General features: G+C 39.3%; 1 protein-coding gene across 1 annotated transcript in view; it reads right to left on the reverse strand.

Annotated features, from left to right (window-relative positions):
• The window catches only part of SP1 (Sp1 transcription factor), a 35,971-nt gene extending 9,909 nt beyond the window's left edge, over nucleotides 1-26,062 (reverse strand). Inside the window, exons 1-3 of the mRNA XM_057704258.1 lie at nucleotides 25,953-26,062; nucleotides 24,722-24,876; nucleotides 22,885-24,400 (exon numbers count right to left, since the gene is read on the reverse strand). Coding sequence (XP_057560241.1) covers nucleotides 22,885-24,400; nucleotides 24,722-24,876; nucleotides 25,953-25,959 — 1,678 coding nt within the window. The 5' untranslated portion in view covers nucleotides 25,960-26,062. The remainder of the gene's footprint in view (nucleotides 1-22,884; nucleotides 24,401-24,721; nucleotides 24,877-25,952) is intronic.
• Nucleotides 26,063-26,345: the final 283 nt, after the last annotated feature.

The raw sequence follows: 26,345 nt of genomic DNA on the forward strand, positions 1-26,345 counted from the left end.
CTCCTTTGTTCTTTGACAAGACATCTGTGCTTGATATTAATTTTCTACTCTAGATCTAGAATCAGCTGTTTCTTCAATATTCCTAATTTCTTTTAATGGGAAATTAGTATTTAGATACCATAATCTAATCCTCTAGTCATTTTAGTTATTTGAAGCTCTAGTAGATTCCACAGGAAGGGATCATGTGAACACTACCTCTTTTATTCTCACGTTAGTGGTCTTTATACTTGGAGGTCTACTTGTCTGGACAAAAAATTCTTGGTTCTTGTTTTATTTTCTTGATTCTCTTCAATATTAACCACTGCATTCTAATACTAAACATACTGTCAAAAAGCCTAGCGAAAATCCATTTTCGTTCCTTTTGTAAGTGATCAGGTCTTTTTTTTTGCGAGGGTGCTCAAATGACTTTTTTCTTTAAAGTCCACCAGTTTAAATAAACTGTGTTTCAGTGTTGGTCATTCTGGGCTGACTTTCCCAGCCCAGGCACATTTGGGGAAAGTTTTCTTTCTGTCCCATGCCTTTGGCTGTATTCTTCCTGGAAACTTTGTTCACATGAATGTTGGTTCCTCTTTGCCTATATTTTGTATCATTTCTTCTCAAACCCCTTTACTTTTTTTTTTCTTCTGGTTTAGTTTAAAAGCTTTCCTCTTTGTGTTAAATATAAAAAGTTAATCCTGTTTTACTTTTGTGTTTTTTATTTGTCATATCTGTTGTCATTTATGTTCCTTTTATTTTCATCTTTATTTCTCAAATGACTTTTTGCTTTTATTTCTAGTTTTTTTGTGTGATCCACTCACTTCTCTTTTCAAATTCTCCTTTTCTCCAATCACCTCGATTCTGAGATTTTTCCTATTTGAATGTAAACTTTCTCTTATAACTTCTATCACACTTCTTAAATTAGCTCATTTTGAATTTTCATCTGTTAGGTGGGCATGTCTTTCCAGGATTCTTTCACTAACTTACAGAGTTTTTCTGTTTCTTTCTGTTGAGTTATATGGATTCAAACTCATTTTTAAAGTTAAATGAGTTTTCCTGAAATTCTGTGAGGAAGGGGTAGGAGCCAGGATGGGTTTTCTAAGCTGCATGGCTTTAGAGATTTTCTCTTATTTTTGCAAAGTGATTAAAAAACAAAACACAAAACAAGAAACATACAACTCTTTATTCTTTCTACCCCGCTGCTTTCTCTTACTTTTATCTTGTCCTTTTCTTTGTTCCTGTCTTGTTCAAAGTGGATTCTACCCCCTAAAGTTTCTCCTCAGTGCAGTTTTGCATTCGAACTTCAGTTCATTAATTTCAAAAGTTGCCACACTTTACCTCCATTCTCTCCTACTCACCCTCTAAGGGCAGAATCCCTTCCCAGTTTCAGTTACTGTTCTAGATGTTTCTCCAGTGAATACATGTTGGTGATTTAGTGGCTCTCCTGTTCTCAGGGCCATCAGAAGCCCTATTGCTTCCCTCTGCTTCCTTCCCTTCACAAATGCCAATAATCAAAGATCTTATAGTTTGTTCCCACCATTTTACCTTTCAAATCTTTGATTATAAAGTTTTTGGTTTTACTGTCCTAGTTTCTCTAGCTATTGTAATTTTTTTTGTTCTGGAACAATTTTAGACTGATAGAAACATTCCAAAGGTAGTTCAGAAAGTTCTTGTATATTCTGCATCCAGCTTCCTTTAATGTTAACAACTTACATAACCAAAGTACATTAGTCAAGACCAGTAAATTAATATTGGTACAATACTAGTAACTAAACTATAGACTTTATTTGGATTTCACCAGTTTTTCACTAATGTTCTTACTCTCTTTCAGGATCCCATCCACAATACCACATTGCATTTAATTGTCATGTGTCCCCAGGCTCCTCCCATCTGTGACAGTGTCTCAGTCTTTCATGACCTTGACAGTTTTGAAGAATATGGATTGGTATTTTGCAGAATGTCCCTCAATTTGGATTTGTCATTAGACTGAAGTTATGGGTCTTGGAGAAGAATACCACATAAGTGAAATGTCCTTCTTATTATAGCATATTAAGAGGTATGTTTTGAGGAGGAAGATCCAGAAAGATTTAAAAAACTGGTTACCATTATGTTCCCACAATTTTCAGTAAATAATTTTTTCAAAGTTTTAAAATAAGGAAAGATTCAGTCATCTAAAATAACTATATAGGTGGACTCCTCATTCTCTACGTGTGGCTGTTTCAGTGGTATATATATGTATGTGCACTAAGCTATGGTGCTCAATAGCAGATACTAATTCTTTTTTCTTTTTTTTTTGGCCGCACTGCTCGGCATGTGGGATCGTAGTTCCCTGCCCAGGGATCAAACCCACATTCCCTGCATTGGAAGCAAGCAGTCTTAATCACCAGACTGCTAGGGAAGTCCCAGCAATACTAATTCTTATTCCCAGTTTTCATTCTTTCTTTCTTTCTGCCTAAAAGCCACCTGATTTGTGTTCAGGGTAACAGTGTGCCAGGTTAAAAATATTCTCCTTCCCAGATTCCCTTGCAGATAAGGAGTAGCCAAGTAACAAGGCCTTGGCCAATCAGGTATAAAACAAAACTGCTGGATAAGACTTTCAGGAAAGCTCTTTAACTGGGAACAGCTAGGCTTGCTTCCTCCTTTATCCTGTCTGGAAAGAGGTCACATACCTATTAAGGCAAAAGTAAACATGGCAGGGGCTCCTACTGTTACTGGGAGCTGCCACACCAATTCTGGACTACCTCCAGATATCATGTTATATGGAACAATAAAGCCCTATCTGGTCAAGCCACTGCAATAGGTTTTCTAGTACATACAGATAAATGCATTCCCCAACTACAAAAAAAAAAGATTTTTTTCTTAAAGTGAGTCATGAATACACTGGGCATACAAATTTTTCTTGACTGCAGTCTATATCTCAGTATGCTCTACCAGTATTTTGTGTCACTATTTTGTGTGTGTCTCAAATTGATGAGTCTTTAATTTCCTTTGTCCAACTCCCAGAACTATGCTGTAAGTGGGTAAGCATGTAACAAAAAATTCTGATGATGATAATTTTGTATGAAACTAGACCACACAGGAATAGAGAATGCGCAACAGAAATATATTTCCTTCTGCTCCAGAATGCAAGCCCTTGCTAATTTATCAGTAACTTGTGCTCTATACAGATCCATATATATACCTGGCTTCTAAACTTACTACATATTAAATCTTTCCTGTTATACAATTACCAAGCATATTTTCACACACACACGAATGATAATTTATAGGCTTTACTATATATAAGCTTCCTTAAGAGCTTGTCCCTATAGTGCTTTATACCACCATGTGGACTCCCTAAAGGCCATCTGTAGAAATGCTTGTCAATTATTTGTTCCAGGTACTATATTAAGCTCTGAAGATTCAAAGAAATAGTTCTCACTGTTGAAGAGCTTGTAGTTCACTAGAGAGAAACAGATAATTTCAACATAATGATATGAATGTTAAAGTAAAAGCCATTCAAAAGATGTTCCAGAGTTGAAAAGGGTAATATCTCCAGTCTGCAATTTCAGAGAAGGCTTGCATCCTACAGGAACTGAGATTTGGGCCAAACTTCAACGAATGCATAGGAGTTAGCCAAGTGAAGAATGTTGGCAAGGGAAGGGCATCCCAGGCAGAGGGAAGACTATGAGCAGCATAAAGGAATGTAGTGGAGTGTAGCATGATGGTGGAATAGAGGGAGAAGATGGAGGTGGTAAGATGAACTTCAAAACAGATGATATTATTAAATGCAAAACTGGTATTTAAATGACTGCTTTTTTTTAAAAAGGTATGGAGAGATAAGAAGTCTAACACAACTGCCAGTAGCATGAGTGCACAAAAGCATACATCAGGGAAACAGCATGGTGTGTGTAGGGCATGCTGGCAACACAGACCAAGTCTTTAAGATGTGACCAATATTTAATCTAGGAATAAGGACATATGGCAGATATTGTATTAAGCTCTGGAGATAGATATAATCCTGGCCATTACAGAGCTCCCCAGCTTCACTATCTCGCTGGGAAGACACAAAATAAAATTAATAAGTATAATAGCTGTCCTATAATTTGTATGATAAAGTACTAATAAAATGCTCCAATAAGAGAAGTATTAGAGTTGGGAGGGGAAGTATCAGAAGGAAAAAAAATGGAATATTCTGGGCCATTTCATTAAATAATGATGAGAGATAACAAAGGTCTAAAGTAGGGCTCTAGTAAAGAGAAAGGCATGGATAAAAAAGTATTTAGGATTAAAAATAAGGAGGATTACACATGCACGCCAGTGTTCACTGCAGCACTATTTACAATAGCCAGGTCATGGAAGCAACCTAAATGTCCATCAACAGAGGAAGGGGTAAAGAAGATATGGTACACATACACAATGGAATATTAGCCACAAAAATGAACGAAATTGGGTCATTTGTAGAGATGTGGATGGACCTAGAGACTGTCATCAGAGTGAAGTAAGTCAGAAAGAGAAAAACAAATATATATTAAAGCATATATATGGAATCTAGAAAAATGGTAGAGATGAACTGGTTTGCAAGGCAGAAATAGAGACACAGATGTAGAGAACAAATGTATAGACACCAAGGGGGGAACACTGGGGGTGGGGGGGGCGATGAACTGGGAGACTGGGGTTGATATATGCACTAATATGTATAAAATAGATAACTAATAAAAAAAGTGTTAAAAAAAAGTGTATTCTTTCTCAAAAAAAAAAAAAAAAAAAAGTAGGATTTAAGTGGCTGAATACAGGGAACTTCAAAGTTTCCGGGATATAATTGAAACAGCAAGACTTCTAGGGATATGAACAAAAGACAGGCAACAAACATTTTTAAAGATTTTTCAAAGATACAGACTAAGAGACTCATTAAAAGTGAATAAACCAGGAAACTCCCTGGCAGTCCAGTGGTTAGGACTCCATGCTTCCACTGCAGGGCGCCGGGGTTTGCTTCCCGGTCAGGGAAATAAGATCCCACAAGCTGTGCGGTGCAGCCAAAAAACAAAAGCTGAATAACCCAGTAACTCCACTCCTAGGTATATAACCAAGAGAAATAAAAACATATCTACACAAAAACCTGTACACAAATGCTCAGAACAGCATTAGTTATAATAGCCAAAAAGTAGAAACAACCTAAATGTATCAACTGATGAATGGATAAACAAAATCTAGTGTACCCACACAATGAAATATTATTTGGCAGTAAAAAAGAATGAAGTACTGATATATGCTACAATATAAATGAACCCTGAAAACATTATGCTAAATGAAAGAAGCCAATCCCAAAAGACAATATAATGTACGATTTCATTTATAAGAAATGCTCAGAACTGGCAAATACATAGAGATGGCAAGTAGATTAGTGACTGTCTTGGACTGGGTATGAGGAATGAGAATGGGAAATGACAGTGTTTCTTTTTGGGGTGATGAAAATATTCTTAAATTTGAATTGTGATGGTAGTTGCACAACTCTGTGAATATACTAAAATCCACTGAACTGTATATTTTAGATGGGTGAATTATAGAGTATATGAATTATAGCTCAATAAAGCTGTTTTAAAAAGCAAACTATAGGGCTTCCTAGGTGGCGCAGTGGTTGGGAGTCTGCCTGCCAATGCGGAGGACATGAGTTCGATCCCTGCTCCAGGAAGATCCCACATGCCGCGGAGCAACTAAGCCTGTGTGCCAAGCAAACCATAGGGACCTCCCTGGTGGTCCAGTGGTTAAGAATCCACCTTCCAATGAAGGGGACGTGGGTTTGATCCCCGGTCTGGGAACTAAGATCCCACATGCTTCACATGCCTCGGGGCAACCAAGTCCACGCTCCTCAACTACTGAGCCCGCAAGCTCTGGAGCCCGTGTGCCACAACTAGAGAGAAATCTGTGCATAACAGTGAAGATCCCGAGTGCTGTAACTAGGATCTGACATGGCCAAAAAACAAACAAACAAAAAACCAGCCAAAACAAAAAAACGCAAAACACTAGTTTTCAGCTGGATTGTTAAGTGCCTCACATTTATATATTACTGCTGATTCTCAAAACAACATTTTATGAGGCAATTTTAAAATCTTGTTTTACATTTAGAGAAAATTAAACTCATGGAAGTTAGGTAGTTTTATAAGTGATAGATCCATGATCAAATCCACTTTTATATGACTCCAAAGTTGTGTTACTATCAGTACCTGACACTGCCTAAGAGAAGCACATCTTGTTAATGAGGTAATTTGAAGGCTGACTCTACTGAAATATAAACGTTAGCTTATATCTCTTTTTACTGAAATAGAAAGATGTTTGCCATACACTTTTAAGTTAAAAAGTAAATTAAAATGCTGTATGTAGTATTATACTTAAAATGTATGTGTAATTTAAATATGGACAACATTTGGAAGAACAAACACCAAAATAAAAATGTTTATTTCTGGATGTTAGAGGTTCTATAATTTTTTTCAGCTCTTTGTATCTACTTTTGAATTCTGCTATGTTAAATACATATGATGTGTGCAATTTCAGATAAGAAAGCTATTTTCTAACTCACTGTACTCATAAACCATGTGTGAATAAATAATGAAGAATGGTTTAAAAAAAAAAAGCCCAGGCAAGTTCCTGAGAATATTATCATCATGCCAGTAGGCAAATCAACTGGTATAATTTGTAAACAAGCAGAAGGAAAAATATTCAACCTCACTAATAAGCAAAAACATAAAAACTTATTTAGGGAAAGGTCAGAGTCCATAAAAATGCTCATCATTGAAAAAAAAATCCAACTATGGAAAGATCATTGGAACAGACACTCATCAAATTATTTCCAAAAACAATACACGAAATGGATTAAAATGTAAGTAAACTGTTCAAGTAATCTGATGGACTACTAGGCAGTCAGTAAAATTAATGATTAACAACTTAGAAAAATGCTTATGCTATTATATTACTGAACAAATCAAGAAACACATTACATGCATACTAAGAAAAAAGCTATGCTAAAGAAATATATATATTAAAACATATAAAGCAGAGCAAACATCAAATTGGTGAATGTAATGGGGAGAGTGCTATTGGTCTTGTTTCTCCCCTTTGCCCTTTCTCTTTCTCACATTTTCTAGTGTAATTACATAAGTTTTATCATTAAAAACACCTACACAGTAAAAACAAAAATCAGCCTATGCATCTCCCCATTTTTTGGTGTATTAACAGTGTTTTACAGTGTTTTGTGGGTTTTTTTCCTCCACTGAATTTTTTTTTTTTTTAATTTATTTGCTTGCACCAGGTCTTAGTTGTGGCACAGGATCTTCATTTCCATGTGCAGAATCTTTTAGTTGTGGCATGCAAACTCTCAGTTGCGGCATGTGGGATCTAGTGCCCTAACCAGGGATTGAACCCAGACCCCCTGTATTGGAGTACAGAGTCTTCTCCACTGGACCACCAGGGAAGTCTCTATTTTTTATTTTTTAAGAGGACCTGAAACTATCAATGTAGAATTGCTTTTTGTAAAACAATTATAGTTGCTTTACAATGTTGTGTTAGTTTCTACTGTACAGCAAAGTGAATCAGCTATGCGTATACATATATCCCCTCTTTTTTGGATTTCCTTCACATTTAGGTCATCACAGAGCACTGAATAGAGTTCTCTGTGCTATAGGATAGGTTCTCATTAGTTATCTGTTTTACACATAGTATCAACAGTGTACATGTGTCAATCCCCATTAGAGTGCTTTTTAAAAACTGGTTCTTCAGAACTTCCCTGGTGGTACAGTGGTTAAGAATCTGCCTGCCAATGCAGGGGACATGGATTCAGGCCCTGGTCCGCAAAGATCCCACATGCTGTGGAGCAACTAAGCCCATGCACCACAACTACTGAGCCCGTGTGCTGCAACTACTGAAGCCTGTGCACCTAGAGCCTGTGCTCTGCCACAAGAGAAGCCACTGTAATGAGAAGCCCGCACACAGCAACGAAGAGTAGCCCCCACTCGCCAAAACTAAAGAACGCCCCTGCACAGCAATGAAGACCCAATGCAGGCTAAACATAAATAAATAAATAAATTTATAAGACAAAAAACTGGTTCTTCACATCTCAGAAAGTCAGCACAATGACTGCAAAGGCTCTCACCAGTAGGCGTCGCTGTAACTAAGTAATAATTTGTCCAGATTATTAAATACTAAAAGCAGATACTCTCATTTATACCTAGTGTTACAGAAACACATCACAGCTTTAAACTGTCAATGACAGTATGACAAATGGATAAAAGATGGAAATGCTCCTCCAGGAAAATATACAGATGTTCATCTATGCATTTGTGTACTCCTTTTCCTAAACTGGTTTCCTTCAACTTTTGCTTAATATGGCAATGAATAATTCAGATATGTGAATTTTATTTAATATATTTTGAGTTTTCTGTTTCCTGTTACTTTAATATTGATTATGTAATAAATGAATCAGCAAACATACTCCTGAGGACTTATTCTAAGAAAATGATTTAAAATGAGAAAACTATGTGTTCTGTTATATTCTATATTTAAAATACAGGAAATCTTGAAACTACATAAGTATTTGACAAAAGAGAAATAAATTGCAGCAAACAACTTGATATAATATTATGCAGTAATTTAAAGTCACCCCTTTGGAAGTGAAATATAAAACAAGGGTCCCTACTATTGTGACTGTTATTTAACAAGACAAGAATGAAATGAGGTATAAATATTACAAAGGAGTAGGTGAAATTATTTGTAGATGACACGACACTATACCTGGAAAATCACTAAAAATCACTAAAGAAAATAACCAAAAATTACTGAAAGCAATCCAAGATTGTAACATAGCCATTTTAAAATTAACACACATAAGTCAATAGGTTTCCTATATACAAATAAGAGCCAGTTAGAAATAAAATGGAAGAAAAGATCCTATTTGCAGTAGCAACGAAAACTATAAAATACTAAGCTTAAACGTAGCAAGAAATGTGTAGGATCAATAAGAAAATAAAGAAAGTACAGTATGAGCCAATCAAAACAAAAATTCCAGAAGAATTATTAGGGGAATCTGACAAAATGTGTTCAATTCATCTGGAAGAATAAGAGATTAACTGGGAAAAAAAATTTTAAGTAGTAATAAGGGAAAATATTAAAACTTTCATAAAGGAAGAGTTATTAAAACAAAGTACCAAGAAAACAATAAAATAAAAACAGGCGATTGGGATTGCCATATATACATTAATAATACAAAAAATTTCAAATTGTACACTTTAAATATATGCAGTTTATTGTATGTCAGTTGTATTTCAATAAAAGTTCTTAAAAAAAGGTAACTCACAAGGGAAAACAAATGATAAATGAAAATACATTTAACTCCCTAATAATCAGATAACACTAATTAAAGCAAGAATCTTTTTTTCCCACATCATATTGGCAAAGATTGATATCAATGGGAGTGTAAATTATTAGCTTTCTGAAATTCAATTTAGCTATAAATATCAAAACGTTACATGTATAAAACCTTTGACCTATTAATACTTAAAAAAATTTTTTTTGAGGTCAAATTCACATAAAACACAATTACCTATTTAAAAGTGTACAGGATTTCCCTGGTGGCGCAGTGGTTAAGAATCCGTCCACCAATGCAGGGGTCACAGGTTCGATCCCTGGTCCGGGAAGATCCCACATGCCTCGGAGCAACCAAGCCTGTGCACTACAACTGCTGAGCCTGTGCTCTAGAGCCCACGAGCCACAACTCCTGAAGCCATGTGCCCTAGAGCCCATGCTCTGCAACCAGAGAAGCCACCGCAATGACAAGCCTTGTGCACCACAACAAAGAGTAGCCCCCGCTCACCGCAACTAGAGAAAGCCCGTGCACAGCAACGAAGACCCAACACAGCCAATAAGTTAATTAACTAATTTTAAAAAGTGTACAATTTAGTGTATTCACAATGTTGTGCAACTACCACCTCCCTCTATTTTCGAAACTTCCATCACCCTAGAAAAACCCCTATACCCATTAAGGAATCACTCCCTATTGTCCCCTTACCCCATCCTCTGGCAACCACTGTCTCTACAGATTTTCCGATTCTACATATTTCATATAAATGGAATCATACAATATGTGACCTTTTGTCTGGCTTCTTTCACTTAGCAAAATGTTTTCCAGGTTCACTCACATTGTAGCATGTATCACTACTTCATTTCTTTTTATGGCTGAATAATATTCCATCAAAAGCACATACTACTTTTGTTTATCCACTGGATATTTAGGTTGTTTCCACCTTTTGGCTATTATGAATAGTGCTGCTATAAACATCTGTGTACAAGTTTCTGTATGGATGTATATTTTCATTTCTCTTAGAAATATACAGAGGACTAGAATTGCTCACTTATAAAATTTTAATCTAAAAAATATAAACGATGTTCATCACAGCATTATTTACAACAGTGAAATTTTAGGGGAAAAAAAGTACCTCACTAGGGTTAAGAATATCCTAGTACAAATGTACTATAGAATTCCCATATAATCATTTAAAATGATGTTATTACTTGTGGAAAATGTGTTTATGATATACTGTTCAGTAAAAATAAGATTATGGAGCACTGTAAATTGTATGATCCTATTTAAGTATTAATAAAACAACAGACTTCTTTGTAAATTGTACACAAGGGTACAAAAAGATGGTTGGAAGGATGATCACCAAAATTTCAACAGTGATTATCTACGGATAGCTAGTGTTCAATTAATTTTTACTTTACTTTCAGTATTGCATTATTTAATGTTTTTATCAATATCATTTAAACAAGTTACTTAAAAATATATTTAGGGCCTAGTGGTTAGGATTCCAGGCTTTCACTGCCTTGGCCTGGGTTCAATCCCTGGTTGGGGAACTGAGATCTCACAAGCCCAGCGGCATGGCCATAAAAAGTAAAAAAATGAAATTTTTTTCCTATCCTCAAAGGTAAGTTTTCTAATTTTAGCTCTATAGATCTTTATAAAGTGAATGCTTTGAATTTTCCCATTTCCCACACTGAAACTGTAATTCACATACTAGTGTGAGTAACGTGTTCTCCCTTTATTCTGCATCCATGTTTATCGTACCAAACATGCTCTGTATAAAGAAAAACAGGGCTTCCCTGGTGGCGCAGTGATTAAGAATCTGCCTGCCAACACAGGCGACACGGGTTCGAGCCCTGGTCCAGGAAGATCCTACATGCAATGGAGCAACTAAGCTTCGGCACCACAACTACCAAGCCTGTGTTCTCGAGCCCATGAGCCACAACTACTGAGGCCCACGTGCCTAAAGCCCGTGCTCCACATCAAGACAGGCCACCCCACTGAGAAGCCAGCGCACCTCAACAAAGAGAAACCCCCACTTGCCACAACTAGAGAAAGCCCGCGCAGCAACGAAGACCCAACGCAGCCAAATAATAATAAGGAAGGAAGGAAAACAGAGGTGGTTCCTGTCCTACAGGCATTTAAGATCTAAAACAGTGACATACATAAAATTGTACAAAGAGCAGCTAACAAATGTCTTAGATATTTGTTTGTATGTATTCATAAATCTATGAATCTACATTACAACAAAGAATTGAGCACATATAATCATCTTTGTCCTGTAAGATGAACAGAAATCAAGAAATTCCAAAATTCACTAAATTAAGTCGGTTCAGATCTAACCAGTTTCTCAATTTTCTACTTTCCTTTTGCAATAGAAGATTAAAACAGGCAAGTTTACATGCACAACCAAAACAACCATTACTTGATAAAATCATACAGTTCAGCAGCAATTTAAAAAAAGGAAGGCAGGACTTCCCTGGTAGCACAGTGGTTAAGAATCTGCCTGCCAATGCAGGGGACATGGGTTCAAGTCCTGATCCGGGAAGATTCCACATGCCGAGGTACAACTAAGCCCGTGCACCACAACTACTAAGTCTGCACGCTAGAGCCCACGAGCCACAACTGCTGAGCCCAAGTGCCACAACTACTGAATCCTTGTGCACCTAGAGCCCATGCGCCACGAGAAGCCACCTCAATGAGCCCACACACAGCAACAAAAAGTAGCCCCCGCTTGTCGCAAGTAGAGAAAGCCCACGCGCAGCAATGAAGACACAATACAGCCACAAATAAAATTAATTAATTTAAAAAAAAGGAGGGCAGACACATTTTGTGAGCTTTAATAATATTTGTATTTTTAATGTATCGTTTTGTGAACTGGGATACAGGTAAAAGAATATCCATTGTACTATCCTTTATACCTGCCTAGGTGTCTTAAATTATTTCACAATCATTTTTGAACTGTTGGGTTTTTTTTCAAGGGTGGGGGCGGGGGGTGTTGAGATAGGTGAGAGAGGAATTAGCTGAGAGTAGAAAAGGAAGTAAAACAGTGATTTAGTAAAAGCAAGTTATAGAAAGGTAAAAGGACAAATGAAATTGTTTTAATGTACAGAAAACCAAACAACTCAAGAAAATAGGGACAGAAAAATAATTCACTGAAATAGAAATTAACAGAAACCTAATTATCACTATATGGACTGTCAACAAAGTATTCATCAAGGAGAGTGTTTTTCTAGCACAGTCTGCATCAACTTCATAACCAGGCCAATGAGAGATAAAGGAACAGAAAATCCGTGGGTAATCCTAAAAACCTCTACTGTCAACTACTGTTTTTACTAGAACGGTTTATGAAAGAACAAAGCATACTGGCTGGAATTTACTTCCTTTGGCAGTTGTGGTAGTTTAACAACTATGCCAATGGACAAGGAATATAATGGGCAAGAAAGAACGTGAAGGCCTGGACACAACAACTTGAAAGAGCTGCCTTCAACTAAGTCATTAAAATCCTACTTTTAATTGGATGGGAGGACAGAACTTTTATTGAGAGATGGGCACTAATGTGTGTTCAGCACTTATTATGTGCTCTCACATGTTATCTACCTCATTGAATCCTAATAACCCCATGGGCATAAATATTAATACTAACCCTCTTTTACAGATTAAGAAACCTCAGCTCAGAGAGGAAGAGCTTCCCCTAAGTCACACAGCCTGTAAGAGGCAAAGTTATGATTTGGATCCTAGTGTGTCATTCCCCTATCCATACTAAATATCTCATTCAGGACAAACTTTTTCTCTCACAAAGGATTTTCAATTACTGCTAGTTTCAGAGCTGGAGTTATTTCATCCAACTAAACTGTTCACAGGATGTGAGACTTGTTCATCTGCAAAACAGTATTTAAAACAACAAACAGTATTTTGGCTTAAAGGTCCCGCTTATAGTCAGTAATCTATAACTTCCCACCCAAAAAGAGTACTAACCAAGTAGAAAAGCTTTTCCCAACAACTGTTCCCAATCTCCCAACAATTTTATGGATTTTTATATCATACTTTCAAAGAGTCATTTCATTTTCCTTCCTAACAGCATCATAATGGGGGAAAAAAAAACAGTACTCTCCTATCTTTAGCAAGCGCCTGACTTTGTTCATAGTACCAATGTCTCACGGGAGGTTGGGAACAGAAATGGGGGTGGTGTGGAGGGGTATAAGAAAACAGGAGACATGACACAATATGACTCATTTATAAACAGAACCATTCATGTGCAGCAGTAGGTTTCATTATCAGCCTCCATTTCAGGTTTCAGAAGGCAGCCGCATGGGCCTGATGGTGGTTTTGAACCAGAACTAGAAAAGCCTCTGAACTTGACTTCTGAACAGAAGCTTATGTTCTCCAAACATAATCTTTATATTTTTGTTTCCTCTAGGTAAAATATTGTAGAGCATGCTGAGCACAATGCCAGGTATCTCCAAACCATCCTCTACTGTGGTCCTGGAATACCTTGCTTTTATGAGGGGGTCTTCAGATGATGCAACACTAGTAATCTTTCAGTAACATTCTCATTAAGAGAATCATCCTGGACGATATCTATAGTACTGAGGCTTTAGGGAGCTAAACAAAATGAAATGTTTGCTATAAGTCTGATGCTTAACTTTTTGGAAAGGGACAAATTTCCTGGCTGGTACCACTTTTAAACAACATTAAATTCCTTTGCAAGCAAAGCAATGATTAAAACCAAACAGTCCATGGAGTAAAAAATTAATACTAAGAAAGAAGTACAGGAAATGAAGATGCCTATTTCATGTAGCCCCTATTACATGTGCCTATTTCCTAAAGTTTAAATGCCTATTTCTTAAATTTTTACGGTAAGACACATCTAGATAATGTGATAATAATATTTTATAATGTCTCCATTCTGGTTATTGCAATAAAATTTTAAGACTTAAATCAATTAGGTATCGGAATGTTTTCAGGAGTAAATCAAAGAACCATCAGTAATTTAAGTCTGGTTGCATCTGAATTTCACATTTCAGTTAAAAATAATACAATGTGATAATATGTTATTGCTTTTATTAAGATAGCTCTGGACTTCCTAGGTGGCGCGGTGGTAAAGAATCCTGGTAAAGAATCCGCCTGCCAATGCAGGGGACACAGGTTCAAGCCCTGCCGAGAGGATTCCACATGCCGCGGAGCAACTAAGCCCGTGAGCCACAACTACTGAGCCCGTGTGCCACAACTACTGAAGCCCACGCACCTGGGGCCTGTGCTCCACAACAGGAGAAGCCACTACAGTGAGGAGCCTGCGCACCACAATGAAGAGTAGCCCCCGCTCGCAGCAATCAGAGAAAGCCTGTGTGCAGCAATGAAGACCCAACACAGCCAATAAATAAATAAAAAAAATAAATAAATTAAAAAAAAAAAGATAGCTCTGATCAGGTATTTCACTAAACGATTAATTACCACTACACCAAGATGTTTGGCCATGCTGCAATTTCCTATCAGATGTTAACAATGGGGGGAAGGTTAGAAGGGTATATCAAAACTCTGTACTATCTTTGCAGCTTTTCTAAAAATTTAAAATTATGGGACCTCCCTGGTGGTGCAGAGGTTGGGAATCCACCTGCCAATGCAAGGGACACGGGTTCGATCCCTGGTCTGGAAAGATCCCACATGCCGTGGAGCAACTAAGCCCGTGCAACACAACTGAGCCTGCGCTCTATAGCCCCCAAGTCACAACTACTGAGCCCAAGTGCCACAACTACTGAAGCCCTCGCACCTAGAGCCTGTGGTCCCTGACAAGAGAAGTCACCACACTGAGAACCCCGTGCACCACAACAAAGAGTAGCCCTGCTCACAACTAGAGAAAGCCTGTGTGCAGCAACGAAGACCCAACACAGCAAAAAAATAATGATAATAATAATCTAAAAAAACCCAAAAAACTTTGTTTACAGAAGCTAAAAGCAAAGTTACAAAATACATTTCCTCAAAAAATTAAAAATAGAATTACTTGGGAGTTCCCTGGCGGTCCACTGGTTAGGACGTGGCACTTTCACTGCAGGGGCCCAGGTTCAATCACTGTAATCCACGACAGACTTAGGTTTTGAAAAGTTTGTGTGAGATGGGTACCGAAACATCTCATGGAAGAGCATAAACAGAAGTGTTTGGATATCTGCAAACAAAATTTGGACCGATACTCTAAGGAAGGTAAAAATTTCTTAAAGAGAATCATTACTGGTGACGAGACATGGATTCATCACTAGGAGCCTGAGAGTAAACGACAGAGTATGGAATGGAAACATCCTCAATTGCCGACGAAGAAAAAGTTCAAAAGTCAACCATCAGCTGGAAAATTGATGCTTACAGCTTTCTGGGATTCTCAAGGGCCAGTACTGGAACGTTATCAGGAGAAAGATTCAACAATCAACAGTGCTCGTTACAGTGAGATGCTTACTGTTGAGCTGAAGCCTAAACTTCGGATTATACGCAGAGGACTGCTATCCAAGGGATGTTGTGATCTTGCAGGACAATGTACATCTGCACACTTCTGCCCACACTGTTGACACTCTGCAAAAACTTCATTTTGAGGTGTTAAAGCATCCTCCCTATAGTCCTGATCTTGCTCTGTCACACTTTCACCTGTTTGGTCCCCTAAAAGCAGCCCTATGAGGATGAAGACTCACTTCTGATGAAGAAGTGAAGACAGCAGTGCATTCATGGCTTGCAGCTCAGCCTAAAACATTTTTTAATAAGGGAATACGAAAGCTTGTTGTCAGATGGACAAAGTGTATTGAAAAGCAAGGAGATTATGTGGAAAAATGATGTATTTGTCTTTTCTAAAAGTTACTTAAAATAAATTCTACAGCCAGAGTGCAGATAATTTTTTGAATCACCCTTGTAGAAAATTTCTAAATATAGTTTTCAGAGTTAGGGGCTTTTTATCTTCAAGACGAATGGTCTGTATAAGATTAAAATACATTTTTTCATGAGTGCAAGAAACTGCCAAAGAACTCTAAGCAGAGTACTTTCAGATATTTCACCAGTAACCATAGAGATATTACGCATTGTCTATGCAGGGCCTGGACAAAATCGGGCCCTACACATTCTCTCAAAGGGTTGTTAAAGGATATCACCAAGTGCATCAGGATATATATATATATTTTTAATCAGAAATACGGGGGTAGTTGAGAAGGAAGGCACTGAAAGAGAATTTCCAGAATAACATGGAAAATAATATATGGGGACAATAAGGAGATAAAGCTTGCTATAAAAATGGCTCAAAAAAAAAGTCTCAAACACATCAAAGAAAAAATAAGAAAAGAACAGTCAGGGAAACAGATCATATCTTCTTAATTAAAAAAAAAAAAAAAAGAGGGGAGGGTAATACCACCCCACCTCAATATGACACAGCTGACCTTCATGTTTTCAAAAACTGATTATGAAAATCTTTTGATTTTTCCCTTCTGCCATCTTGCTCCTTCCTTACTTAATGTACTGATCGTATCATTGATTATTTACATTTCATTTAATTACAAATGAAATAATTTCAAACTAATAGATATGGTTACAACAAATTCTGATTCATAACAAAGTTTATAAAGAAGTTGTTGATTAACCATGCCTTTTGCTTCTTTTTTTTTTTCTATTATTTGTCTTAAGTTACAAATTTAACACTTCAAAATAACTGAACTGGGTCAAAAAACAAATCCATTTTTCTACTTGAGAGAAGTCCTAGTAAAGGCTAAGAGTGTAGTAGTGTAGTGGAAAGGATATTGATCTGAAGTCAAAAGCTCTCTGTCACTGTAAATTTTGTCAGTGACCTTTGGCAAGTCACTGAATCTTTCTACACCTCAGGGTGTCAAAAGGAGGGTACTAGAGGGGATGAGGGTTTCCAGCTCCAGCAACCTGCAGTTTAATCGCTATTAACATGGAGAGTCTGGTTTAACTGCAATGTTTGCAAAGAGCTATAACTTCTAAGCAATCCAAACAGGGTCAAGCTAATGAAGAACATATGGAATAATCTGAAAAGATCTAACTCAATAGCATTTAACCTTATTTAGATTATTTGCAGCAAACATTTGACTTCCTATGAAAACCATTTAAAAATTTTTTCAGAGATGTAGATTTTTTTGTTTTGTTTTTGTTTGTTTTGGCCACACCATGTGGCTTGCAGGATCCTAGTTCCTGGACCAGGGAATGAATACGGGCCCATAGCAGTGAAAAGTGCCAAGTCCTAATCACTGGACCGCCAGGGAATTCCCTCAGAGATGTAGATTTTTAACTGATTTCTCTCATCTTGTAAAGGGCAAGTCTTTGTCTTGACCTGGGTATTCTATATTTTAACCCCTTCTTTGAAATCATTAAATTATTATTTATTTTGTACATAGATATAGGGTGAGAAGGATTCACAGTAAATTAGATAGGCACATCCAAACATGTCAAACAAGTTACACTGCACTATTTCCATGAGCCACTCAGAGTTTAAAAACCACTGGAGTGAGGGACTTCCCTGGTGGTCCAGAGGTTAAGACTGCCCTCCCAATACAGGGGGCTGCGCCCGGTTTCTGGTTAGATCCCTGGTCAGAGAACTAGATTCTGCATGTCACAACCAAAGATTCCACAGGCCACAGCAGAGATCCTGCATGCCACAACCAAGACCCAGCACAGCCAAATAAGTAAATAAGTATTTTAAAAATAAATAAGTAAATAATAGAAATAAAAAACACTAGAATGAAAGTACAAATTCAAATTACAGCCCAGATTTGCAACCAACTCTGAAGAAAAAAACTTTCTTCAGAAACTTTTTCAGGATCTTCTAAGGGGACTAATTCTTAAAACCTAGCATAGTATTAACAATGTAGTCATAGTGTGGACATATACCTTTTAAATAATGCTTCAGCACACCAGAGCCCGTATGATAATGCTAAATGTTAGAGAAAGGGATAGTACTATTGACATAAGAAATATGAAAAATATACTTGTTTCAATTAAACAGCAAATTGAAAATTTTCAACTAATTATTATCTATTAATGTTTACAGACACCCAATCAGTAAAAAAGCATTATGTAATAGAGCTTTTCTACAGATGTTCATCTTACATTTAAAACATTTTCAAGGAGACTTCCCTGGTGACACAGTGGTTAAGAATCTGCCTGCCAGCATTTGATGGAGGATCTTTCATATACATTTGTAATAGGTGAAAAATAAACCAGATTGTAAATTTTTTTTTTTTTTAAGCAAACCATGTACCAGGTTTTTGGTCCAAATTGTGTAGGTTAAGTTAAATTGCATTCTATTAACTCACATGAGTATATTTCTGTAAGCATAGTTATGTTGAAATGAAGTTTTAAAAAGCAAAAAAAAAAAAAAAAAAAAAAGGAATCTGCATGCTATTATTAGCAGGGGACAAGGGTTCCATCCCTGTCCTGGGAAGATCCCACATGCCCTGGAGCAACTAAGCCCATGTGCCACAACTACTGAGCCCACGTGTCGCAACTATGGAAGCCCACATGCCTAGACCCTGTGCTCTGCAACCAGAAGCCACCACAATGAGAAGCCCTAGCACCGCAACGAAGAGTAGCCCCTGTTTGTTGCAACTAGGGAAAAGCCTGTGTACAAGGAAGCAGCCCCTGCTTGTTGCAACTAGAGAAAAGCCTGTGCAGCAACAAAGACCCAAAGCAGCCAATAAAAAATTAATTAATTAAAAAACAAAAAAACATTTTCAAGGAGGGAAAACAAAACAATCAGAAGTAAGGAATTAACAGAACTAAATTTTTAGTGCCAACATTTACATGCTACTTTACAAAGCACAACAATTAAAGGAAAAGGGAGATATGAGAACAGAAAAGACCCTAAATTTTTCTGAAACACTAGGCACCCTTGTGCTCTTGTTATTTAATTAAGAACTAAAATGGCCACATTACACAAAGCAACGTGATTTAACAATGACGTCACTGACAGCCACTGGAATGAATAAATAGGAGCAACTGAAAAGGTCTCAAGAGTGCCTTCTCAGTCTTTTCAAATCAATCAAGTCACCTAGGTTTTAAAAGAGACCTTTTCTCAGAATAAAGTATAATATTAAAGAAAATGATGCAGAAGCATTTTGTTATTCGATAAAATACATTATTTTCAAAATAGAAAATTCTCTTATATGACCTTTTGCACCAGAATGTTAATTTTGAACACATTTAAATCATCTAAATCTACTTATCACTAATGTTCAAATGAACAAGTCTAAAATACAACTCTCTTAATAAATTAGGTCTCAGCAATATGACCCCAAGTTTAGTGACACTGTTGGCAAACCAACTCTGGTATCGCATTCAACTGAACTTCTAAGAGGAGACATTTTCTTGACCCGGATAAAACTGAGCAGATGTGAAATTTTTATTTTTAGTGCCTGAAATTTGCTTCTTGAGTGAATTATAGCCATCAAGGAAATATGTTCTATTCTCTTGCCAAAGCCCAGCCCAGCAATCTTTATTAGGCAGAACTCCCACCAAGTCATCCAAACTAAGTCTTTCAAAACCAGGTCCCTCCTCAACCTGGGGCAAGTTTTCTGGACTTAGAAGCAGCTGAGAAAAAAATCTGAAGCTTTAAGCTTAAAAAACAAAAAACAGACAGACAAACAAAAAACAAGATCTATGAGTGTATGACTACAAAATGAAAGGAAAGGGTGTTAATAAAGGAGAAAGGGTGGTGATTAAAAAAAAGAAAAAGCTGCCAACTTAAAAAGCAACAGCAACAAAAACTAAGAGCCCATAGATCATTTCACTGTCTGAAAACTAAACTCCTTTACTGGGTGGTCCCTTGTTCACTACTACCCACCGGGGCAGAGCTCTGAAAAACAGGAATACGGAGATGGCTGGCTTATTTTGGTTCTAAGTTTGTCCCTCTTTGCCTGTATATTCAGGCAAACAAATAAACACAGTGAAAGTCAACAGGAGAGCTTAGAAGATTTTTAAAAGGTGATTTTTAAAAATAATAAATGTAAGAATTCCCTGTCGGTCCAGTGATTGGAACTCCATGCTGACACTGCCGGGAACCAGGGGTTGGGGGGTGGGGTAGAACAGGTTCGTTGGATCCCTGGTCAGGGAACTAGGATCCCACAAGCCATGCAGTACAGCAAATAAGTAAATAAGTAAACAAACAAAGAAACTAAGTGACACAGAAGCTGCAGTCTTCCACAATGTATAATAATAATGTCTCACTTTGCAGAGCACTATCTACCTATCTATATCTTACAACGTGATTTTATTTCCAAGGCTCTTTCCACTACATCATACTACCAAGACGCTGAGTTTTTCCAATAAAATAACTATATACCAGAAAAAGGGGTAAAATGAGACACTTTGTAGCAGCCAAGCAACAGCTAAAGAGCACTAAGCTTCCAGGAAATGATTTTATTATCTTTCATTAAGCTGAAGTCAGATCAATTGAAGGGGAAAAAAATGTTGCACAAGTATGACTAACCAGAAAGGAGGAAACATGTATCTTCAGAAACCACTATTAATAAAGCAATCTCAACTCTCACAAAATGGCCTTTCAGGGCCTCATTCTCTCGGTAGTGAATACCAAGATGCTGCTACCTTACAGAACGGCATGCATTTTCTAGAGCTCAGAGACCATCAATAACAGCTAGGTAGGTAGCCCTATCCTATGACATAGTAAATGGCAGACTTCCCCAGAGCATGATTTAGCAATGAAAGTGTCTCATAACACTTCCTTAGAGCTCAAGTTATAAACATTTAAAAAAATTGCAAAGATCCAAATTATTACTAACTAGAACAATCTCAGTTTTGCTTTCCTCTAAAGAGCAAAAGTGCTAGTTACAACAACTTAAGAGCAAAGAGAAAACAAACACACAAATGTAGATTACCTAGAAAGTATCTAATTTTCCAGGCTGTGGGTTCAGTTATTACACTTTTCCCGTTTCAACTCCCACAATTTCTAGCCTATAAAACACCTGCCACCTCTTAAATTTCAAAGAAACAAAGATATCTTTTCCAAAACATTTTAAACAATCTAAAGGATTTCTCATGTCCCAAGTTAAAACTAACAGGTAATGAATGCCTCAGACTAGAACTAACAGCAAGTAGCTCAACACTTAAGTGCTTCCCAGTATCTCAAAGTACTCATCTAGAAAATAAGGCAGTTGTATGAGATGATTTCTCAGGTCCCTTCCAGCTCTTTCTGTTCCACGATTGCTGATTCACTAAGAAAATTAGTCGGTTAAGGTTCAAAATGTAGTAATTTTAAACACTCTACAAGACTGTAAGAAAGTAGGGAACTTGAGCAGACCTCTTCACTACAGATCTTCCTGAACTTGCAAGAGGCAGGAAATATGGCTGCCTATTAGTTATCCTCTCATATACGAACCGGTCTAAACAGAATAGGAACTCTATAATAAAAGTAAACCATTAGTAAACCCACACATATTCCAACAGAAATAGAAGTTCGATGGTATTAAACCATTTCCCATCATGATTTGTATATATCATGCCAGAATATAAAAATGTATATGTATCCTAATGTGCTTTATTAAAGATTAGCTCCATCACCATGGAATTTAAAATCATAAATTCTAAATAGATTAACTTTGAGCAGATGTTTTAAATTTCAAATTAACCACTACTAGTGAACACAGTTTCAAATAAACGACTGAACAGTAGCATCAACTAATTCAACATACATATGCCTCTTCCCTGGTGACTCTTTTTCACCTTCAAAGTTCTCCTTATTCCCAACTCCTCTCAACTCTACCTCTCCACTCCATTCTGGGCCCCACTCCCTTTCTCTCCCCTCCCTTCTCAATCACACACTACTTTCAAAGCAGTCTAGGAAGTGGCTCTCTAACCTATGAAATCTCAGAATCACCTAGGAAGCCTAAGAAACAAAAATTATAAAAAAAAAAAAAAAAAAGACCCACCTGGGAAGTTTATTAAACATACACATTAGTATTTTAAAGGTAAACAGGAGTTGAAAAAATTAAACCTTGCTTGCTAAGAGGTTAGGCTCTTCTGGTTAACTAAAGATTAACCAGGAAACTTATTTTGTTGAAAAGTCCTTTGGAATCCATCACTTTTCCCTTGCTTACACTTCATGAGAAATATGTGATGATTCAATAACTGCTCTATAAATAGGTTAAGTTTATAATCAATTCCTATAATCAAATAAAGCCCTCAAGGTAAGAATGGTTTTATATTTTTAAAGGTTGCAAAAACCAACCAAAGAGGTACATGTAACTGAGACCATACGTGGCCCACAAACATTTACGAAAATATCTACTATCTGGCCCATTACAGAAAAAGTTTGCCGACCCTTGTTCCATAGCACCAAAGGCTCTGAAAGTACAGAGACCCCAGGGACACTGCCCAGAAGTGCTCCTTTCTCAACATTAACTGAAGAAAAAAAAAAGTTTCCATTAAGTCAGTTCCAAATGACTTAGAATCATTGCTATTTCTCTAATTGACTCGCCCTCAAGAAAGTGTTATCCTCAAAAGGTTCTACTCCCTTCTTTAGACTCAACAGTTTCAGCTGAGATGCTAAGTAGCTCTGGAGAGAAACGCAAGATTTTAAGCCTTACCTGTGGCATTTGTTATAGCCAAGGGCAGGCCTGGAAGCTGGTGCACCTGGATTCCTGAAGCACCCAATGCACTGAGGTTAATGGTCTGGAGGCCAGGCATGGAGGAGAGCTGAGCAGCATTCACAGTGACTGTGCCGGCAGGGATGGAGGCAGCTGAGGCAATAGGTGTAAGGGTGGTACTGCTGCTGCTGGTCTGCCCCAAGGAAACACCCTGCATTGGGGCCAAGGTGATTGTCTGGGCCTGTGGGTTCTGAACTTGGAGGTTCTGCAACTGAAGAGTCTGCCAACTGACCTGTCCATTGGGCCCCACTGTTGGTGTCCGGATGATGATGGGGCCAGAGTTTGGAACAGCCTGAAGCTGAAGGTTCTGGAGGGTTTCCTGGGAGATAGCTTGAGTTGTAAAGGTCTGCCCTGACAATGGGGCCGCTTGGAGGGCCTGGAGGGCCTGTCCGCCTTGAACTAGTTGAGGCTGGATGAGAATTTGTTGTTGTTGCGGCGTCTGCTGGTTTTGCTCTCCCTCTTTCTGCTGACTTGCTGGCAGTGAGCCTCCAGATGTCTGGCTCTGCTGGATGTTCAGAGTGTCAGACCCCTGCAGCCCACTGACCCTCTGCGGTGTCTGGCCTTGAGAGTTGGTCCCTGCTGATCCGCTGCTGGTAAAGTTCATAATTCCCATGTTGCTGGTGGTAGTAGTTGTTGAGTAGCTATTGGCATTGGTGAAAAAGGAGCTGGAACTGGCTTGTGATGATACCAAACTGGCAGAACTGATGGCAGTCCCTGAGGTGACAGGCTGTGAGCCACTCTCCTGGGACCCAGAACTGCTGATCGTGACTGCCTGAGAGCTAGGAGTCAAGGTAGCTGCAGAAACGCTGTTGACAGGTAGCAAGGTAATATTCCCATTCAGGGCCACTGGTACATTGGTCACATATTGAGTCTGTCCTGAGAGTACATTATTAGCCAGGCCTTGGAGGGGGACAGCCTGCTGGAGTAGGTTTGGCATAGCAGCAATGATGTTGCCTCCACTTCCTCGATTTGTGATGATCTGTTGGTTTGCACCTGGTATGATCTGTATCTGGCCCGAACCATCCTGCTGCACTTGGGCCCCAGTGGCAGCAAATTGCAGCTGTTGCCCATCAACCGTCTGGAACTGTGGGATTACTTGATACTGAATATTAGGCATCACTCCAGGCAGTCCTGTCAGGACTTGCTGGTTCTGCAGGTTGGAGGTGGCAGCCACAACATACTGCCCACCAGAGACCGTGCGATTCTTGGAAGACTCACTGCCATTGTTGCCATTGGTACTGCTGCCACTCTGTTCCTTCGAGGTAGGGGTAGCCCCAGAGGAGGAAGAGATGATCTGCCAACCATTGGCACCCTGGGAAAGTTGTGTGGCTGTGAGATCAAGCTCACCTGTGCCCCCTGACTGGCTTGGGCCCTGGGAGTTGTTGCTGTTTTCATTGGGTGACTCAATTCTGCTGCAAGTTGCTGCCAAGAGAGCCAAAGGGGATGGCTGGGATTCCTGGCCAGAAATGAGGGAGAGGAAAGGAGTTACTTTAGTGACACCCATCTGCCAGCCCAGGGGTCAGTACACAAAAAATGAACAACAAAACAGTGTAAAGAGGGGAAAAAAAAACTAACCAAACAAAAAGCTGACCTATCCATATTGCTGAAATTCTCATTTTGGGGGATCTCCAAATCACTTATCTCTCTGTGCTTACTTCCCTATCTACAAAATGGTTTAGCCCTTTCCTAAAAATTTTTCTGTGAAAAGTAAAACAATCATCTAAGAATATCTGCATCCTCTCAACACCTTCCCCACTCTGTCCAGATCATCACTTACCTGCCCTCCTCCTCCTCCGCTGCTGCTACTGCCTGTGCTGCTGCTTCGAGCCTGAGAAAAGGCACCACCACCATTACCATTGCCCCCATTATTGCCACCAACTCCTTTTTCAATCTTCACCACGGCTGTCATTTCGTCCATGGAGTGATCTTGGTCTAAAAATAATTTTAAAATAACTTAAAGTTGGAGAAAGGAAAAGGGTGAAGTGAGGAAGGGTAAAGGAGGCTGTGATGAAACTGAAATGACTAACAGGAAGGCCAAAGGCGCCAGTATTTAAAAAAAAAAAAAAAAAAAGGAATGGGGGAGAAAGAACAGTTGTAGGACCAGTAGGATGTGAACTAAGCTAGGTGATGCCAAAACTGGGCCTCAACTCTCCCTTGCACAAAATTAAACTCAGAAAACACTGAAAAGGTGCTTTTGGCATAGGAAATGTGAGGGTCGGTGGGCATGTTGGAAAAGTGTAGAAGTATCCTGGGGAAAATAAAGATAGGTAAGGCACAAAACAACATGTGGGTGGATGGAAAGCTTGCTAAAATTAGGATCAAAGGAGATGGAGAAAGAGAAAAATTCAAGTGTAAAAAGTAACAAGAGGAAAGAAGAAAGGGCAAAAGAACAGATAAAAAGTTTGAGTGGGGAAACATTTGTGAATACTAGTAAGGGGCTAAAGAGGTCCAGGGGTTAGAAATCAGGCGTTTCGGGGCGGCTAAAGGGCGGGCCGTAGAGGGAAAGGGCGGTTTCGGGGTGAGGGGCGTGGAAAGGGCGGGACGGTAGGGGGGAGGGGTAATTTACGGGGGGGGAGGGGTAACCTAAAGCGGGGGGGTGGGGGAGGGCCTTGGGGCTAGCGGCGACCAGAGGGCGGACCGGGGAGGCGGTTGGCCCGGGCGGGGCCTGCACGGCTCGGGCCGCCCCCGCGGCTCCAGCCCCCGGCAGGAGGAGCCTCAGGCGGGCGGCAGAGTAGTGGGGGGTAAGGCCCGTCCCCCGTGGCCGGGGCGGGCAGGGGGCGGGCGAGGCCACGCTGCCCCCTCCCCCGGGGCGGGTGGCCCATCCCCCTCCTCCTCGGAGGCCCCGCCACTGCCCCTTCTCCCTCCCTTCCCTCCGCCCCGGGCGGGACCAAGGCCGCCGCCGCCGCCTCCCGCCCGCCCCCCCTCACGGCGGGGACCGCCCGGTCGGGCCTCGCGCGCGCCCCCTCACTCCCCTCCCACCCCTAAGCTTGGAGTGGACTCATCCTTACCGCTCATGGTGGCAGCTGAGGGACGAGCTCAAGGGGGTCCTGTCCGGGGGGGTTGGGGGGGGCCAGGAAAAACGCGGACGCTGACGAGGCAAGCAAACCCGGACCGGACAGGGAGGGGGGGGGTAAGGAGGAGGGAGCAGCGCGCCACAAGCCCGGCCTAGACCCCGCCCCTTCACTGCTGCCCCGCCCAATGAGGGAGGGAGAAAGGAGGGACTTGCAGAAGAAAGACGGGCAGATTGCCCAATGGCAAGACTCGTTTGCCTCTCTAAGGCGTGCAAGACAAAGTTGCGTGCGTGGTGTCCGCCCAAAAAGAGCTCTCTCTCGGTTTTAAAGGCCAATGAAAGACGCAGGAAGTGAAGGTGGGCGGGAACTAGAGATGATAGGCTTGTAAAG

The sequence above is a fragment of the Hippopotamus amphibius genome, chromosome 12, assembly GCF_030028045.1.
Source record: "Hippopotamus amphibius kiboko isolate mHipAmp2 chromosome 12, mHipAmp2.hap2, whole genome shotgun sequence".
In the NCBI taxonomy this organism is placed as follows: domain Eukaryota; kingdom Metazoa; phylum Chordata; class Mammalia; order Artiodactyla; family Hippopotamidae; genus Hippopotamus; species Hippopotamus amphibius.